This window comes from Pararge aegeria, chromosome 18 (assembly GCF_905163445.1).
Source record: "Pararge aegeria chromosome 18, ilParAegt1.1, whole genome shotgun sequence".
Taxonomy (NCBI): domain Eukaryota; kingdom Metazoa; phylum Arthropoda; class Insecta; order Lepidoptera; family Nymphalidae; genus Pararge; species Pararge aegeria.
In genome coordinates, this window is record NC_053197.1 from 13,159,239 (window position 1) to 13,179,387 (window position 20,149).

A 20,149-nucleotide genomic window follows, 5' to 3' on the forward strand; every position below is an offset into this window, starting at 1 on the left:
TAATAGCTCCCGTTGCGCCAACAAAGCATTGCAAACGGCTGCCATGGCCCGTTCAGACCCAGCGATGTAGTCCTTGCCCTTAATAAACTGCCTAAGCTCATCGTTGACCTCAAGCTCAACAAAACCGGGCGAGGCGTTGTGAAGTTTCAAGGCGTCCACGTAACGAATATCTTTCCATGCTGGATCACAAAATTTCTGCAGATCTGCGAGCCGTTTCAAGCGCTCAGAGTCGGCGCGGGGTACTTTAGGATCTTTTAATAAAGTGTTAATCTGACCTCAGTCTAAACGATGAATTTCATCTAGTTGATCGATATTACTTGGACGCGTCAAAAAGTTATTAGGGCTCATAGCCGTAGTAGGTTGCGTCTGCGCTGACATAGGAACAGACACAGAAGTTATTGGCGCGGAAGGCGCGGAAGGCGACGAAAGAGCGTGAGTTGAGGGCATGCCATGAGCTAGTAAATGACGCGGTACAGGGCGCGCGACATAACTAGGGTTAGGTATGGTTACGTCCGCGGCGAACGAACGTGTGGGTAGTGTGCTCGCAAAAGTCGTAACGAACGATTCAAAATTGTGCGTGTCAACACTACACGACTGCGGGGCTGAAAAAGCCTTGCTTCTCAAAATGTCGGTCAAAGTGCTGACTTGACTAACTAAACTCTGTATATACAAATCTTTGGATGACTCACCGATCTTCCTCTTTTTTACCTCGCTTGATTTCGATGAGCTGTCATCGTCACCCGATCCAGAGTTTGACTCGTCATCCGTCTCGTCCTGACGATGCCGCTTGCGGTTCGTCTCAGCTTCAACGGCGGCACCGGCGGCGGTGCCATCGGAGTATTCCCCGTTGTTCACATCGGAATCCCCCATATTTCACTTTAGATGTATGTGTAAACACAATTTTTCGGTAAAACACAAAAATAATTTCACTTTTGCAAATTTTTCTTCAAATAAATGTGTTAATGGTACGAGAAGTAACGACGCTATGACGAAAGCGCGCCGAGCGCCACCATCTCGGTGATCACGTGACATAAACAAAGACAAACAAGGCCCTGATTGGTTGAAACGTTAAAGTTGGCTCTGATTGGTGTAAAAGCAAAAAGGGAAGTACGAACGCACTCTCACAGATGCTGTGCATCATCACATGCCGAATAATATCCATTTTTCAAATAACTAAGATCATATAATAAAGACTTACCCAACTAATTAAATAATATTTTTTTACACGCGACCCCCAATCCAAATAGGTCAGGGACATGGCACATAATTTCTCATAGCAGTAAGTGTTCTGGAGTGGGAACACGCTGCTTTAATGCTTGTAAGGTTTTACAAATTTTAGCTCATATTAGTGGTAAATAAACGGGATCTATTGGTTAAAATGCTCACCGGGGCATAGTCAGGACAATGCCAATCTCCTGACTCCGGTTAGTTTTGATAATTTCTAAATTCAAATATCAAATAAACCTATTTTTTTTTGGTTTAACCCGGGCAGCGAACCCAGGACCTGGTTAAATGTATTCGAACATGTGAACGAGGCAGTTAATGCGAACGCAAAAAAGTAACGAGTATTAAAAAACATGTTTATCTATAGTCATTCATTTACTATGACGTCATTGTACTTTATTGCAACCGTGTATTTGAGACCTACTCATAATTTCGCCGTACCATTCATATCTCCGATAGCCGTGATCGTCTAGTGGTTAGGACCCTACGTTGTGGCCGTAGTAACCCAGGTTCGAATCCTGGTCACGGCAGTGTTCCTTACACTGTTACGGCGGAGTGTACTTTTTTATTTTTATGTAATAATTTTTGAGGGCAATTTAATTTTTACAGTATATTTTTAAGAAAATAATTTTATTTAAAAATTTATTACCAATTCTCCCACTCAGCTTAGTGTAGTAATTTTTAAAAAAAGCCGCTAATTATTTTATTACAGTAAATTAAGTTGAAATAAACCAAATCCTTTCTTTTTAAGTAATTGTTCTATGTCAAGAAATAAAAGTTTAAAAAGCTAACAGCGCCATCTATGAATGTCGACGTCAAACACTTGCACTGCTTGTTTGAACTAGGTTCCACCGTGTTTTGTAGTCATCAGCGGTGATCGTCACTTCATGTTTAAGTTATTTCGACATCGCTGCCTCTAGATGCCTCTACTGGTATTTGTTTTGGTTCAACTACGCACCGCAGCTGTTCGCTATCATAGAAATCTGTGAGAGAAAAGGAGTGGTGATTAGGCTGTGTTTGGCAAAAATTTATGTTTTATATATGGTTCCCGGTCGTTTTGACACCTGTGCTTCTAATATTTAATGCATTTAGTTGTTACCCGTGTTGTATATCGTCGGCAGTGTCGAACAACAGTGATAAATGTTGTAATTAACGTTGTTAACTTTGGTTATGACGTTTAGTACGATTTTTGCATGTGTGCGTGTGTATTCAACGTGACAGCATTGCCGCTGATTGTTGGAGCGAATCTTGTAACGGGATATTTTGTGAGAATGCTTGTTTGGGTAAGTTAAAAATGTTGTTTTGATCGCTTAACCTAACCTCTTAGATGCTCACGCCTGCAGTTGGAGCTATACATTCATAGATGTGCACCTGTGACCTCGATACCCAACAGTGTTCGTGATACTATTCAACAGAAAGGCCAATTTCGGTCGTTGTCAAATTTTTTCGAACCCAATTACTTTAGAGTTTGACTAGACTTTATTGGTATGAATTTGCATTATTGTTTGGTCATAGCCAGATGGTAATTAAACCTTCTTTCTGACAATTTTTTAAACTTAGAACATCTTAAATTCGAGCTTTGCGTTTTGCAGTGTTAAAGGTTTATGACAATTCAGTTAAGCAACTAGTGTTTAATTTGTTTGGTCGAATTGTCTGATTCGAGTTTTGTTATAATTTGAACATACCAACATTATTAAAGTTTAGCGAGGATCTGATGAAGATCTGACGAAGATCTCCGGAGATAAAAGTCCTAGATAGGTAATTATTCAACGAGTTAAAGAAAATCAATTGCTGTTATAAAATAATCTACCTGCCAATGATCTCATATTCTCTCGGAGCTATACTGCTATTCCATCAACATAAAGAAACACACCTACAACTATAATCAAGAAATTAACAGCTTTATGCTTTAAGTTGGCTTTAAGCAATAAAACTGGTTCTTAAGTTATTTTAACTAATGCATCCATTATGTTTTGTGGTTAACCATCTAGGTATGATAGGTATCAAGGTTAACATGAGTTTAATTTTTCAACTTTACGGACCAGTTCTGATCATCGGTTTGTCTTTATTTCTAGATCATAAGATAATTTAAAGTTACTTTTTAATGTAAATTGTCAGCAATTTTTAGGTACGTAATTTTTTTCTATTGAGTAAGGTGCCTATAGATAGTTCCAAGCATCCTGTCCAGACGATTATCTGGATTCTAAACGGCCAGCAGCATCACTCAATTTGTCTTCTGATTAGTTGAAGTTGACATCAAGGAACAATGCCCTCTATAATAAACTTTAATCGTAAATTGCAATTGATGTTATTTGCATTTCAAGTTTGTAAGTACATTATATTATGCCTTCTTATTAGCATAAATTTCGCAGTACCTACTGACAAACTACTTAGTCAAACTAGTTTATGATTTATTGTTTGATGCTTTTATAAATACCAACATTTTGAAAAATTTGTTAGTTACAAAATATGCGTATGTTAAATTACGGACATTTAATCTTAATTTTGCTGGTAAAGGAAGAAGAAAGAGGTTTTTACGGGGTAGTTATGATACTGGACGTTGGCGAGATACAATTAACACGTAGATATCAATTTTGATTAATAAATTACCGTGTTATTCTTATTTCCATAAAAATATACAACCTTTTATGATATTTTTTCGTAACACAATGTGAGCGATTAAAAAGGGCAAATAATATATGAATGAAATTTTGACATCTAATATTGGCATCAATCATAAACGTTTCGTGAAGTTCATCTTCAAATTATTATTGTATAGTTCCCTCTCGGCCGCCAAAATTTCTCGCAAGCAGAACAAACCAATTAAAAGTCTATTAAACAATGTTCTAAATTTGCTAAAGCGTGGAAACAAAATGTTTGGCAAAAAACCTCCCGTTAAGTTTGGCCACGAGCCGAATACTAGCACTGCGAAAGCTAAAGACGCCTTGCCCGAAGTGGCCTTAGCAGCCATCCTATCTTACAAAAAGCAAAAAGAAATCGGCGACTTTATGAGTTTTTTCCTCGGTGCTCTCGAGCGGAATTCCGATTGGCTCAACGGGGTCGTTGGCAGGCAAACTAACTTCAGATGTGCACTGATGGTCGGTGCCGGACCGAACCGATTTCACCTCCAGGAAGTAATATACCCGAACGACGAGAACGATGTACGTCTCGAAGTGGAGCACAGAGATTCTGAGGATTTCGACAAAGTTGCGATTGCCGCTATTATGAATCTAACGAACCATGAAATAGATCATCTTTTGAAGTATATTAAAACCCGTTTAAATGAGAATCCGATGAGGGAAGAATTTATTAAAGGCAAGGAATTGGGAATTAATTTCGCAGTTTTGAGACCGTTTAGCGAAAATCAGTATAGACTCGTCGAAAGGATTGTTATCGGTAGTTCTATGAAATGTATCGTACCTCAAACTCCAAAGAAACGGAGGTGGGATGAAAAGGCTATGACTAGAGCTCCTTTAAAAAGGGCTAAACGAGTCGCTTGACAATGCTTTAGCTTCTGTAATGCAGACTCATTTGAATTTTGTAATCAGGTGATATCCAAGCAATCGAATTATTTAAATTGCATATCCGAATTTATCTAAACTGTACCTGTAGTTATTAACAGTAGCGTGAATAGATTCAAATGAATTATTCGTCGTTATTCGGTGCACCGCAGTGGGTCATGTAGCATGTAATGAAGGCAATTTGAGGGGACTGTAAAATACGGCGATCAAGGCAAATTATACTCGTTTCTGCATTGATAGCTTCCGATTACCTATGATGGATGGCCCGGCAACGGTGGCGAAATTTAATGTAACGGAAATATTTTAAAATTATACATTTTCGATATTTATATTTTCTTAAGTACATTCTAAACCTAAATAAGTGGTTTTTCTTATTATTTGCAATACAGGTATGTTAGGCTGGAACTCCAAAGTTAGTAAGTCTTCTGCGCTGCTGATATTATAAGTAAATTCTAACCCAAAGCATTTAAGATAGAGTGATTGGATACGTTGGCAATCGGGCTTGGCAAAAATGACAATACACGGGTAGGACATGTCAGTCAGTTACATAAATATGACGTTCATCGATAAATCAGCAAAACTCCCAGTTTTTTTTGTTTCCAATAAATTCACGTGCAAATAAAATAAACCTAGCATGTAAATCAAGCGGCATTTTTGGGTAAGCAAACAATAATCAAGCCCCCGTCGGTTACACTCTTTTGATCTGGCCAAGCGAGCTTCCGGTGAAGATCAATATCAGGCAGGGGCAGCCGTATACACTTTTAACTTATAGTCACTTATTAATTCCATTCAATACAAAAATTACGTTACAAAAAATAAGTTACTGTCAATTTTAGCAATGAAAAAGTCATGTAAGCCAATATATGAAAATAATAAATAATACAGTTTCGATTTAAGACTTACAAAGGAAAATCCTTTGTCAGTATAACAAGAGATAATTATCATCATTTTAACAACTCTACAGGGCACGGGTCCCGTCTCAGGATTAGAAGGGTTTACGCAGTGGCCACGCTGGTCAACTGCGGATTGGTATAGTTTTAGGGATGCAGGTTTAATCGCTTCGAAAAGTTAGAGGTGCTTGCTGAGGACCGAACTCGGACCCTTCATAACGGAAGTCGAATCCTAAACAACTAACTAGGCTTAGACCACTCAAAGAGGGTAAATTTAAACTATATTTCCCTCATTTGCTGTTTGAACACCCTGTATATCTTAGTGATTTTTGTGGTGCTGATAAACTACCTGACAAAGTCATTTGAACTCAAGATATAATAATGTTTGTTAAATTGCAAAACGTTGATGTTGGAAAAGATCAACTGATGAGCTACTTTTCGGCACTGTATCTGGCTTCCAAATCGGCGGTTAAGTTACGGCCAAGTCACGCCAGATAGACGTGACGTTTTGGAACGTGCCTAATAAATAATTGAAACCACCTTGAAACCACAGAACGTTCTTCTTGAAACCTACTTTAAGTGTTCTTGAATATTTTTTTATTAATTATGATACTATTGAAATAAAAACATTGTTTTGTATATTCACCACACACGTTAATATGCAAATCGACACGTTCATCTATAAATTAAATTAATCCACTATTTACCTCTTCACTCTATACCGAGGTAAATAAAATATACCAGAAAGCTCACGGCCTGTAGTTATTTACATTAAAACTAACAACTTTTGTTGTACGAAACTAACTTCTTTTGTTCAATATTCAATATTTTACATAAACACTCTACTTGTTACTACTCTGTAATGTAACATCGGCAACACCGCGCGAACCACGACTATCGTGTGTGCTCGCAGCGGTTTGGCAACAGGAATATTTATTTGGTTTCACAGTGTAATGTCACTTTACAGAAATACATGCTATTTATTTTTGTATGAAAAAAATGCGGAATTTTGTTCGTTTTAATCAATCAATCAAAATTACTTTTTCACTTATAGTGTAGTATAGTATTAGTAGTATTCCAGGTAACCATTATGAGAAATTGACCCATATACGAATCCTTTTAGCGGTGCGCAAAGAATATACATACATCTTATATCTTTAAACGAGCAATTCTTGTAAATATATAATTGGAATCTCGGAATCGGCTCAAACGATTTTCATGAAATTTAGTATACAGGGGGTTTCGGGGGCGATAAATAAATAATGCAGGTATAGTTTTAATTACAGGAACTACAAATTCGATTGCATATTGGTAATTTTTTTTAACTTTATATTTACCTTGGTTGAACAACTATTTCTTGACTTTTTCCGAGAACCTTCACAATTACTTCGCAATCCTTGAAACAGTGAGATCTTCACAAACTTTTCGATCTGTTTATTGGAGACATAAATCAATTTGAGTCATGGTCCGAATATAATAAGTTGGGTCGATCCTTGGCCCTTTTTCTACTGAGTCGGGCCTGCGGAGGATTAAGGGGCTGCTGACCGCCGCGTAATTGGCGTAATAGTTATGTGATTTATTGCTAAGATTTATGGACTCCATAATAATAAGCTTCTGTTGGAATTTGCGTTCACGAACTTGCCGTTTATTTCAACAAAGATTGATGAGAAAGTGTATTGTTTAGTCTTGTTTAATTAGTGAGATTGTAAACTGATTAAGTAAGTGTTCTATTTTGTTATACCCTACCGTTTGTGCACTACCTAGTTCCTTCCGAATTTGGATATAAATAACTGTGGTTGTGTTGAAAGTATAGGTAAAGATCTGAACGTTTGTGCAATATAAATATACTTATATTATAATAAAAGCTCGAGAATATTGTCAACATAACTGAGTCAAGAAAGTGACCAAAAAGTATAAATATTTTGTGACGCAAAAATAGGATTTATTCCGACGCCATTCTGTACAATGATATGAACAAAAAGTGTTAACTTAAATCCCGACATTTGGAACCGCCTGGGAATCTGACCGCGGTCCAGATTTAATTTACATCTGCGATTCAATTCCAGATTTCTTTTAACATGAAATTCGTTTTCCGCTAAACCGTTCAGAGATTGTAACTATGCTCCCAGCGGTGGAATATTGCTGTAACTAGCGACTTATCCCGGTAACAATATCCGAGAGAGTTTCCCCCAGAAAGATCTTCGGTAAATTTCTTAAGTAAATAAAGCTGATGAAAGGCAAGGTTCCGCAAATACAACGATTGCTTTAATGTCGGATGCTCGTAAAATATTAAAATTTGCCGCAAAATTTAGAAACGCGCTTTATGGTTGCTATGAAAAGAAAGTGTTAAGTTGCGGTGTAAAGTTATTGTTTTATCTAAAGCGATGAATGCATCTATGGCGGTTATAAAGGAGAATCATAAAAGGTGCCATTTTTAGGGTTAAATTTTTATTTTAAACATAGAAAGGGATTTTGATGGCCCTCCCACGTCGTGAAAGCGCTTTATCTTTAGATTTAGGGCTTGTGGGTAATAATAATACGCAGTGGAAATGGTGATTCAAACTGCCGTCTTATGCGAACACGAGAGCGTCTGATTTACTCGTGACATTTGTGTGAAATATATCGCCTTTAATTCTATTGATGTCTGTATAAATTTCTGAAATGACTTCCACTTGTGCCCTTTTCATTTAAGTTATGCGATATTTGGTACAGAAAATAATGGTGTCGGTTTTAAATTTGCTTCTTCTTAGACCAGGACGCGTTTGGAACCCTCGTAGCTTTAGTTTTACGTTTACGAATGTGGTTATCGCTATCATGTCTTTCTTATGTACGCATCAAAAGTGCCACCTATGGGCCTACTTGAATAAAGATAATTTTGACTTTGACTTTCATTTCATATTTATGTGCAAATATCATTGTTAGAAGAGGTTGGTGGTTTCAATGCTTCATTACTGGTCTACGCTACATCAACGATCTGTTGCGGCTGTATATTAAATACCGTAGGATATCTTCTATGTAGTTAACTTTTGGCTGCATTTACATCTGGTGATCAGTAGCAGGCTAACCTGTTTGGGGCACGGCAGAAGCCATACCATTAGGTTTCTGCGCGGCCTTGCGACCAAACGGTAATGCAGCCATCGCTTAAATCGAATGCCTAATGATTTAGGTCACCAAATCTTAGCTGAAATCTTAGGCTATTGGTGAAGGCTAGATGTATGCCTAGAATTTTCTATTTAGGCATTGCCTTGCCCCTCGTCTTTGCCGGAAGGATAACTGGTCCTAACACAGCCGTGACCCATCAAACCAGAACAGACAAAATTAAGAGGTTATTAATTCCCAAAAAAAAAACATTTAAACAACCGGTAACGTGCGTGCGTCAAAAAGAACATACGCAAGCTCGTTTCGCAATCATTTTTTTTTTCCATTAAGCTTTTCCCATGTGTTTCCAAATTAATTTTTATACGTTAAAGCCTGCCTGTAAATGTCAATTTAAAGTATACTATTCCTATTACAAAATTATGATAACGGCCTTTGTTTAACAAAGCTATCAGAGTGTCCGTGTAATGTTCCCAAAGCGCTACCGAGCTGGTACAGTTTACGCTCTCTAGATTTTCAAGCGTATTTGGTAATTGCCGGTAGGTACTCAAATCTCGACAGCATTACGCATTACGTATTCAGTGGATAATATAACTTTACATTGAGTGTTTTGCAAGCTTTTTGTGACAAACACCACAAAAAGCTTGTACAGCACTCAATGTAAAGTTAAACACTTAACGATTTTGACGAAGTTTGAAACAGATATAAGTAGTTGCCGTTGTAAACATGACGCTTAACATAATATACAATGTGTAACAGAGTTACGGAATAATATTGAAGGAAGCATAAGTGTATTTCATAAGGAAACACCCTGTAAAAATAATAAATTAAAAGAAGCATACTTATTTTTCAATACAAACGAATTCAAAAAGTGTTTACTTTTGACAACCCTATTGAAGATAAAAGACCGGCACGCCGCGCATAGTACCTACGCTAAGTGACGCGTACCTAATAAAGTGTCAGGAGCCACATAATTTTAATTTTTCATAAGATGGTAGGGCTGTATATGATTTCTTTCAGAAAAACTATGGCAGTAGTTTACTCAAACTATTATTGTATAGTATCGAGAAGAGACAATAATAATTCCTCTCTTGATGACAGTCCTAGCTACTGCTGTATGTAGTAGTAGTATTGTATGTAGTTAAACGTAATGTAACATTACAGAGAGACATATTCGCCGATCTGTTATTCCATTGTGTAATCATCTCTTAAAATGAGGATTGAAAAAAAAGAAACTATTAGGTTTTCGGTTTCACAGACAGTATATAATGTTACTCTAAAGCATGTGAAGTATTTTTCGATCTTCATTTACACTTTGTATACCTCAGGTGGAATAACACAGGGTGGCACTTTGCAGGGCGTTTTCTTTGCATGCCCTGCGAAATGTTCTGTGTTTATAGGCGATGGTTTTCCGCTTATCATCATCAGGTGGACCATCCGCTTGGTCCGCTAATTATTACTGTAAAAAATATGAAAAATAGGTCCATTTAGCGATGACGTAGCCGTGTTACGATCACATAGTAACATCCATCCATGTTCGATACACGAAACGTACGAGAAAGTGTATAAATCTTGTGAGTACTAGGGGTTCTGAAATATGTAATTAATACGATTCTACGGAAATGTACAATGTTGGTAATTTATTGTAGACGTTTCGTTAACATTTCGCGAATGCTGTCCCATAATTTCCACACACGTAAACGCGTATAAAAGTCGGGCGGCCATTAAAAAGCCGTCGGGTGTGTCGCTCCACATCTGTCCTCGGCTCGAGGTAATTCATCGACCCTTGGCTGTCCACCTGCTTCCTCTCAGGTTGCTGCAGCTTAAGGGCAGTAATCGCTATTACCATTTAGTTTTAAGACGCAATTGTTATAGAATGTCCCTTCTTAGTAAAAATATACTTTTGACGATGCAGAAAAGCTTATCTGCCTATCTCTCTACAGTTTTTAGATTTTATACTAAGATTTTCGTGGTTAATGAACATTTCTTAAAAAATAATCGCGTACTTACCCGGATAATAATATGATATTTGTTTTATGGTCTCTACGGTCATTTCTTCATGACTGAAGATCGTGAAGCCTCGACCCAACTTATGCTACTATTGGACGCCTTTTTTGCGATAGTATAGAACAGATCGCTTTTATACGATCCGATCTCCTCATTTTCGTCCGACAAAATCACTATTGTGTTACTATGTAATATTTCTCTCTTGAGAACATACTGGATTGGTATTACCTTGCCTTCTGTACCAGTTTTAGGAGTTATTTCTGATCTCGAGGCCATTGTTGTGTATTTAACAGTTTATTTGTTTATTTTTAAAGCAAACTCTGAAACTACCAGTCGTTTGGATAGTCTAATTTTTGAGAGGAGTTATGAGTTTTGTTTAATTAGGTTAGGAACCTAAGCAACAAGAAAAGGTCATAAAGAACGCTTAACGAAACTGGATAACACGCGGTGTAGAATATCGGTGTATAACGGAAACTTATGATAAGAAGGGAAGTCCATACAGGACTGAAGTGTATCGATAATGCAGTAGTATTTATATCGAAATACCGACTAATTCAATGTCATGAAAATTGGGTATTAATCAAATATAATTTAAATTGTTTCTTGAAAACTATTTATTAAATAAATAGTAATTATTAGCGTTTTTGTAATAATCCTAATCAATTTAATAAAATGTCTAGACAATATGAATTTATAGTTACCAAAAGTTTGATTATTTACAAACTTTATAAAATTACTGGAACACTTAACAGAAGTTGTAAGAGATATAAGTCGCGAAAAATCGCTACTAATATAATAAAGGTGATTTTTTTCTTAAATCTGATCTTAAATTTCTAGAACTTCTAAATGATAGTTAAAAGTTTTTTTTTGCATAGTCTTACTCTTGAGGAACGCTATTTGACATTACGCTGCCACCCAAAAACTATGCTAAGCGAAAACTAAGCAATATGCCGGCGGATTATAAGTCGCGGTGTGTCCGGATGTATGGTGCGGAATAGTACAATTATTGTTGAATTAGCTGTGGCCCGCGTAAATGCGATTTTTTTTTTAATTCCGTGAGAACCGTTTATTTTTCTGGGATAATACTTTTTATCCCAGGAAAATAAACGGTTCTCACGGAATTAAAAAAAAATCTCTATGTTACTCTCCGTCCTTTCAACTAACCCTATGCCGAAAATCAAGTTTATTGGTTGCTTAGTGAAGGAAGGACAAACAAAAACGAAGGAAGGACAAAAAAGAACATTTTCTGTTTATAATATTAGTATGGATTAGCGTGCTTTGCCTGGGCCAGTTGCATGGTTTCCGGGTCTTGTGAAAGGCGGGATGAAAGGACTTGGGAATCGAACTCAGAACATCGTACTTGCGATCCGTAGTGTTACTGAACCACACCAATAAGACAGTTTAACGTAATAGAATTACCTATTAAAAATATAGTTGGAAAATTGATATTGGCGAAAGGACCGGCCCTTTAGAAGCAATGCGAATTTCACTCAGTTTACCCTTTTTCATATTTGATATACGCGTCGCTCGATCAAGAGGCTGTGAGGGCTCTAGGTTTTCTGATAATATCTCGTCAGGACAAATTTGTTTGTCGTGTGGACTTAAGTGGATAAAGGCAAAAACCCTTGTAAGTTCAACAATATAAGGGGTATTTTCTTTATACGTACTACACGACCTTTTTCGGGTTACGAGTTTACTGATAGTAATTTTTCTTGGACGGATCTATCCGATTCGAATTACGCTAATCCTTTTAGTGATCATATAATATTTATGATTAATAAATCATCACATAATATTCATAATATTTACCAATGTTCAGAATATTGAAAATGTTCAAAATAAAGTAATTAGAAATAGTATGACAACTGTTACCATCCGAATATAAGGTGGATCTTACTTTCCTATACAAACATCGCCATTTTAGGTAATTCTATGTTGTGGAAAATTACAAGACTACGATAACAATATGAACTCTAACATATACGTATAAATCATCATTATCATATCAACCCATTACCTGCCCTGTACAGGGCACCGGTCTCCCCCCACAATGAGAATGGGTTAAGGGGGGTTTACGTTCATTAAAAACGTAAGTATATATATGTATATAAATACCCTTTTATAGCCACTTTTACTAAGGATGATGTAAAAAAACGAACGACACCTCATACATCCAAATCTGCAAAGGCATTTAGAAGTAATAATGGAATAAAGAAACTCACGTATTTACAACATAAATAAATAAATAAATATACTACATCTAGCCCCAAAGTAAGCTTGTGTTATGGGTACTAAGATGCCTGATGAATATTTTTATGAGTTATATACATAAATACTTAGAATATACATAAAAACACCCAGATACTGAAAAACATTCATGCTCATCACACAAACATTTTCCAGTAGTGGGAATCGAACCCACGGCCTTGGGCTCAGAGGGCAGGTTCGCTGCAAACTGCGCCAATCGGCCGTCAAATATGTAGATCGACCGCGCATAACTATTTGAAATAAAATAAGTACACCTACATCATTTCGTTTTTATTTTTTTTAATTAATTACAATAAAAAAACAACAAAAAATCAAAATATTAGCCATCCAAAACCCAAATCTCAACTCACATTACTTGCAGATGTAGTAAGTGCCGAGTCTTTAAAGTAGCCGACGCCCGCCTTTCCAATTAATAACTGAAATCGTAAGGCGATTCATGCATTCGATATTCGATGAGTTAGTATGAAAAATTCAACTACAAAATAAACTGGTATGATATAAATAAAAAGGTGCGACAGATGTTGTTTTATTCATAGTTATCGTTATCCATTCACGCACCATCCATCGATCGATCCCATAAAACATCGTAACTTTAAATATGAAAACAGACAAGGAAATCGCGTCAGGTTTCCAGGGTGGCCATAAATATCTCCGTTCAGATAAATATGTATCATTGTCCGTTGTCACAGTCCTCTGATTTCGATAAAAGGGACTTAGGACTTTGTTTTAGGGGGATCTTTCAAAGGTTTTTCTAGTTCAGATGGTTTCGGCGATGGTACAAACTTATCTATGTTAGAGAGAAATGAGAGAAAGAGAAAACTAATGCATAACCTCCTACCTTTGTCAAAGTCAAAGCCAAACATTTCTTTATTTGTTTAGATGATATGGGCGTTGTAGCAAAGTCGGAGGAAGGATGTATAACTGTATTTCATAAGGAATCGCCATGTAAAAATATGAAATCAAAAGATGCATATTTATTTTTCCATACAAACGAACTCAAAACATTCTAAGTGTTTACCTATAAGAACCCTATTGAAGATAAAAGACCGACACGCGCATAGTACCTACGCAAAGCGACGCGTTTATCTATTTTATAAGAGCTGTGCCATGAGAAAACTACTTGGTAGGTATTCGAATTACCTCCTACCTTAGGCAAAGACAAAGCCAAACATTTCTGTATTTGTTCAGATGATGTGGGCGTTGCAACAAACTTATTTACATGACTTTACTCAGACCTGTGTCCACTCCTGGACTAAAGGCCGGTCCCAAATAGAGTTTGCCCATAATCACCACGCTGCGTTCTGGTCAGACGGTTCTTTAACAACTGTATTCTGATCCCTCGTCACTACACAGCACAATATAACCCAAATTCCTAAGAAGCCACTTAATAAACTGTCAAACTTGGCAAAGCACACAATTGTACCTACATAGAGATCGGAAATCATAGTAATATTACAATTAATGTTTGACATTTGTCAATTAATCCTAATTATCAATTTGACAATAATTTAGTCAATTAATTAATGGCTGATGAATCGTCATTTGGGAAACCTAATTTGGTATTCATCAATGATTAATATGCCGATTAGCTACATCTGAACAAAACCTAGTGTGTCAGACACTAGGAATAGGCCCAACACAATGAACAACATATAACTCGTATCTGACCCATTTTCTCTGACGGCCAATATGACGGTCTCTTTTCATCTGACGGCCGATTGGCGCAGTTTGTAGCGACCCTGCTTTCTGAGCCCAAGGCCGTGGGTTCGATTCCCACTACTGGAAAATGTTTGTGTGATGAGCATGAATGTTTTTCAGTGTCTGCGTTTTTATACGTATATCTAAGTATTTATGTATATTATTCATAAAAAACAAAAAATCATCAGTCATCTCAGTACCCATAACACAAGCTACGCTCACTTTGGGGCTAGGTGGCGATGTGTGAATTGTCTTAGTATATTTATTATTATTATTTATTATGTTTTGTTGGGATCTTAAGGCCACAAGGATGTTAATCCAGGCGATTTGTAAGACAGACGATATCATCACAGACGCATATAATCTCTGGACGCACTGAAGCAAAAAACTATATCCAGCAGTCGAGTTGAAATTATGTTAATAACGATGATTTCTCTTACCTTACCATTTAACAATATTCTGCACTGAGTCTTTTTAAAAAGACCACATAAAATACCCGATTGCAGAAATCCAAATTCCTCAAATATATAAAGAAACCCAGTAGCCCCTTGCTCCCGAAATTCCGAAGACGAATGCCCCCATGTTCTCGTCGGGACGGAATATATAATGCGTAAAATTACTGTCTTCAACTGCCTTCATACGTTATGTGTTATGTTTTTGCGAAATGTCTCTATTTGTTTAGGTTTCGAAGACTCTATTTTTCAAATGGGTACATTCGTATGTTTACAGTAAATTGCTAGGAAGGTTTCTTAGATCGTTACTTCAGTAAGTTTTGTCAAATCTAAAGATGGCTTAGTAGCTTTTGGTGTTCATGTCTCTTAGTCTTTTCTTACTGAAGATTTTTCTTGCAGTTCGTAGCTAAGAAAAAAATATTTGTTACATATGCACTGAAATGTTTGGCCTGTCTAAGATATTAAACTAATCATTATACAGATGAGTTTGTTTCCTTGATGGTTTCGCTTTTTCGATATTAATTTTATTTTCTGAAATCATATTCATGCTGATATTCTAGTGGCGTACTAAACTCCATTCAATATAGAACTAGATAGATATTTATTTTAAGAATACTAGGTAATATGATCTTCAAACAGTTTAGGTTGGTTATTAATGAACTTGGAACGATCAGTTTTTATAAGTCTTAGTGTAGAAACGGTTCTATTTATTTCTCCTGTTGGAGATAGTGTCAAAGCATAAAAAGGGGGTTGGGGGTGGTCACGTACAAACAACTCGAGTTTAATTTAGCGGTGATTAAAGTGCTACTGTGGACCGAGCGAAAGCCAGTTCGTGCGGGTTTGGTGTCTTTTAGTGTTAGCGCCCGACGTGGGCTTTATTAATTGTAGAGACTTTTCTTACTAATTCTCTAAACGTTTTATAAAGAAAGAGTTCTTGAATAATAAAGGTTTTGTGTTTTCAATTGCTTTTGAATAGTTATAAATATAATTATTAAAAAGTCAGTTTTTAAATGTAATTTTATTAATTTATTTTTGGGTTATCTGACAGATTTCGTAATAGTTGTACAGGAAACAGCATACTAATGCTTGCTTGATTATTTCTGCCGCTAAGCAGCATTGCTTAGCGCTAAGGCCGCCTTTTGTATGCTACTTCTTTCGATATGTTTCTGTATTTATTATATTTTATATATGTTAATGTTGTAGTATACAAATAAAGAGTTTTATAGTAATAATAATTGCTGTAATCCGGTCTGAAGGGCGTTGTTGCCGCTATAATCCAACATGCGGCTTTACACACAGGGCACAGGGTGGCACTATGCGGGACTAATTCCTTATATGCCCTTTAAAGTGTTGCTCTGTTTGTAGACGATGGTATTCCAATTACCATCAAGTGGGCCATCTGCTTGGTATTGCACTAAAAAATAAAATAAAATACTTTATCATTTACAAATTTGCGAAAATAATTTTATTACGCTCTGACTTAAAGTGCAAAAAGAGGTGAAATTAATCAACCGCATCTACAGGGTGCGTTGACTTTAGACTTATACGAGTATTTACTAAGAATACATGCTTCATTGCTACTTTAAGTTCTCAATAATAAATATGTGTAGTTATAATAATATGAATCTGTTTCGTTTTTTTGTTTTTAACACTTAAAACAAATTGAAGAAAATGAGCCTTCAAGGATTTTTAAAGAACCTAAATGAGACGGAACTGAAACAAGTCGCGGGTGAAAGCTTGAATTTTATTAATTAAAACCTCTAAGTTCTTGTCATGAAATAGAACTAAAATACAGTAATAAATTCGTTCATCATATTCGAGGAATGTCAGACATTATACGAGCGAGATCGAAGTGTATTTTTCCTCGAAAGACTTTATTAAAAATTCGAATGCCGAGATGAAATAGGCTCACTGAACGAGGGTGAAATTGATCTCGGAGATCACGAGCGTACATTTTGTGTTCACTTTAAAGCGTCAATGCATTTCGAGTCCATTCAAATTATTCTGAATGTGTTTAATATTAAATAGGTACAGATTAAAAGCGAGACTTGGCATATTGCTGGTTGAATATTTATATCATAAAGTGCATCAACTTTATTTTGTACGTATTTGTTTAGTCTGACGAAGATTATAGTCAGCTTTGATAGTCATTATCTTTACCAAAATCTTGTTTATGCCTTTATAATCTACATTCATAAATACGTTATAACTAGTTATGAGTCAGATACTCACCCACACCATGGCCAAATTAGGACTTTTTACCTTACCGTATTCGAATATTTGTGGGTAAACATTGTTTTTATATAAATAAACCCGTGATTATCTCATACATGGTAGATGACACATAACTCTCACTAGGCTATTCTCTCTATGATTTATTAATTGTATTTTTTTTTTAAATTCCTAACAATGCTTGTATAAAACACTATTAAAAATTTATAAGAAAAAACATCCACCTTCCGCTTGCGGGGCTATTGAATGCCCAAGCAACCGGCGGTCGGGACTCCAGAGTGAGGAACATCCTCACAATACGCGCCGTTTTAAGGACTACTGCCTTCTGTATCCGACCCTTGATCCAACAACCAAGCGAAAGCTTCTTAACATGTTGGTCGAAGCTTTTCGCGAGAAGACCATTGACTGAAACGACGATCGGAACAATAACGTTCGACTCAACATTCCACATCTCGTGAGCAAGGTCCAAGTATTGAGATACTTTTTCTTTTCAGCTTTCACCAGGTTATCGTCAACACACATAACTCATTATTATTCAATTTAATAATAATAAGTGTGTACATTTATAGTTTGTGTTTATTTTTACGGCCGAATGGTGCAAGACACTGGGTTCGATTCCTACAACCGGAAATTGTTTGTGTGGTGGACTTGAATGTTTGTATATTATAAGTATTTATGTATATTATTAATAAAATTATTCATCAGTCATCTTAGTACCCATGACACAAGCTACGCTTACTTCTGTGCTGGATGGCGATATGTGTATTGTCGTAGTAGATTTATTTATTTTATTTTATTATGTATATATGAAGAACAGCCCTATCGATGTATCAAATTGAAGATATAGATATGACGGGAGTTCCCGAAAAATTGTAACTAATAAAATTTACAATTATAAGCATGTGATACAATATAAGAGTGTGAGTAAGTGTGAGAAAACAAAAACTAAAAACGTGCTTATCTTAACGACGAAAGATGATTTTTAGAAATATGCAGAGTTTCTTGCTGTTTTTTTTACGGAAAAATTAAATAAAATGTTTTAAGTATTCTAAAAAAAAAATCGATCTAGATTGTAAGAATCGGGAATGAGAAAACCAGGACACTTTCATCAAGGGTGGTCAAATCCATAATTACTTAGTAATTTGATTGTAAAGTCAAAGCAATTTCTTCAAAAGAAGAAAGAAATTGCCCTAAATTAGTAGGAAGCGGGGCCTTTGTAACGTTTTATTTAATAATGCTTTGTGCAGCCCTTCGTACAATAATTGTAAATTAATTGCGATCTCAGAGGCAACGGACTTCCTCATAGCTTATTAGAATTACTATAAATTAAGGGTAGAATATTATATTGCTTTGGGTTTTATACGGTACATCCGTCCTCTAAAGTTTACTAAATCTCACTTCTGGTTATAATGGAATTAAAAATTACATTTTCAGAGAAGGGTTTTTATAAACCCCGTTTATAGAAATGGTAAACATTGTTAGGCTGTTTCTTGAAATATACAGTGTTTCAAAATTCACTTTTTTGAGGTTGGTACACATTAAATATTAGTTTAGCAAAAAAAAACTGTAACACGGAACATATATTTGAACGATATCGAGTATAAAACAATCAGCAATAAATAATATTGATGTGCGTGTCTTCAATAAATTAAAATTAATGGCAAGATTTCTGCACACATGGCCTTCACGTAACGTAATCTAGTTCGTTGGCTTCATTAACGTGTTCAATATCTCGCTCGAACAAAGAAGCTCGTGTTGATTGAAAGAATCACTCTTAAACAAATGTACTATACGATTCACGTCAACTATAAAGGTTAATATTTTGTCTTATTGGCAGTATTAACGCTCTCTATAATTATACGAGTATCACGGCTCGATTCGCTGATATTTGTAGTGCGATAGTATTTAGTTGTTAGAAACAGTATGAATTAAACAAACATGGCAATGAGATGGCATCCTGTATTATTGGAACAAGATTTCAAAATACGTATGGTTTTCAATTAGCAAAACTACGCGACACCGCAGTAAAAATCCCTACATAGTATTAATAAATTCGCTTCCCACTGTTTGTTCCTATATGCTTAGATCTTTAAAACTTCGCAACGGATTGTGATGCGGTCTATTTTTTTTGATAGAGTGATTTAAGAGGAAGGTTTACATGCATAATTAAGCAGACGAATGCTGATAAATTGAAAGGTTTCTAATGTAATGTCGTAAGTAAACTGTAGTAAATTTTTTTGTGCTTACTTTGCAAACACTGCCTGCACTATAAGATAGATCAAAATAATTTACTACAGTATTGTACAGTTTAAATAGGTCTAACAAATAAGTCTGTAATAGTATACGTTTATTTCCAAAGTACAGCCCACAGTAAAAAAATTATCTTTTATATTTTCCAAAAAATAATGTATCGTTTTAAACAATACAGTATTCTTTATTTTTACAACATATCATTAAAATGAACATCTAAGAGGATATCAGAGATTTAATTAGCGGCGTGCGAGTGGAGGGTGCAACTTTCAAAATGCCCAAAAACAAATTCAAATTACATGCTTACATGCACGCACCCGTGCGAAGCATGGACGATCGTTAGTTGCATATAATTTAAATATGTAGCACAAAGAACTATAGCGCTTTGCTTATTACTCGCTGATCACAAATTTCTATATGCATTTTTACAATTGTTTGCGACCAAAGTGCAATTTATATTTAGCAAATAAATTTTAAACATGGAATTTTAGTGTCTTATGCTCCTACCTCT

The 20,149-nt window shown here is 35.8% G+C and overlaps 2 protein-coding genes and 1 non-coding gene across 3 annotated transcripts in view; all 3 read left to right on the plus strand.

The window, feature by feature from the left end:
• Positions 1-1,682: 1,682 nt before the first annotated feature.
• Positions 1,683-1,754, plus strand: Trnah-gug. Its single transcript has one exon. It is a non-coding gene; the product is annotated as a tRNA-His (tRNA).
• Positions 1,755-2,222: 468 nt separating this feature from the next.
• LOC120631417 (uncharacterized protein CG43867) overlaps positions 2,223-20,149 on the plus strand; it is a 471,170-nt gene continuing 453,243 nt past the window's right edge. The window contains exon 1 of the mRNA XM_039900992.1: positions 2,223-2,507. The gene's annotated coding sequence lies outside the window, so the exon portion shown is untranslated. The remainder of the gene's footprint in view (positions 2,508-20,149) is intronic.
• LOC120631419 lies at positions 3,959-5,061 on the plus strand. Its single transcript, XM_039900993.1, has one exon. It carries the CDS (start codon positions 4,098-4,100, stop codon positions 4,722-4,724), a length of 627 nt encoding a protein of 208 aa, XP_039756927.1. The 5' UTR covers positions 3,959-4,097; the 3' UTR covers positions 4,725-5,061.

What these genes read in the sequence shown, in the direction of transcription:
- LOC120631419 (XM_039900993.1), top strand. Translation starts at nt 4,098, where the DNA reads ATGTTTGGCAAAAAACCTCCCGTTAAGTTTGGCCACGAGCCGAATACT.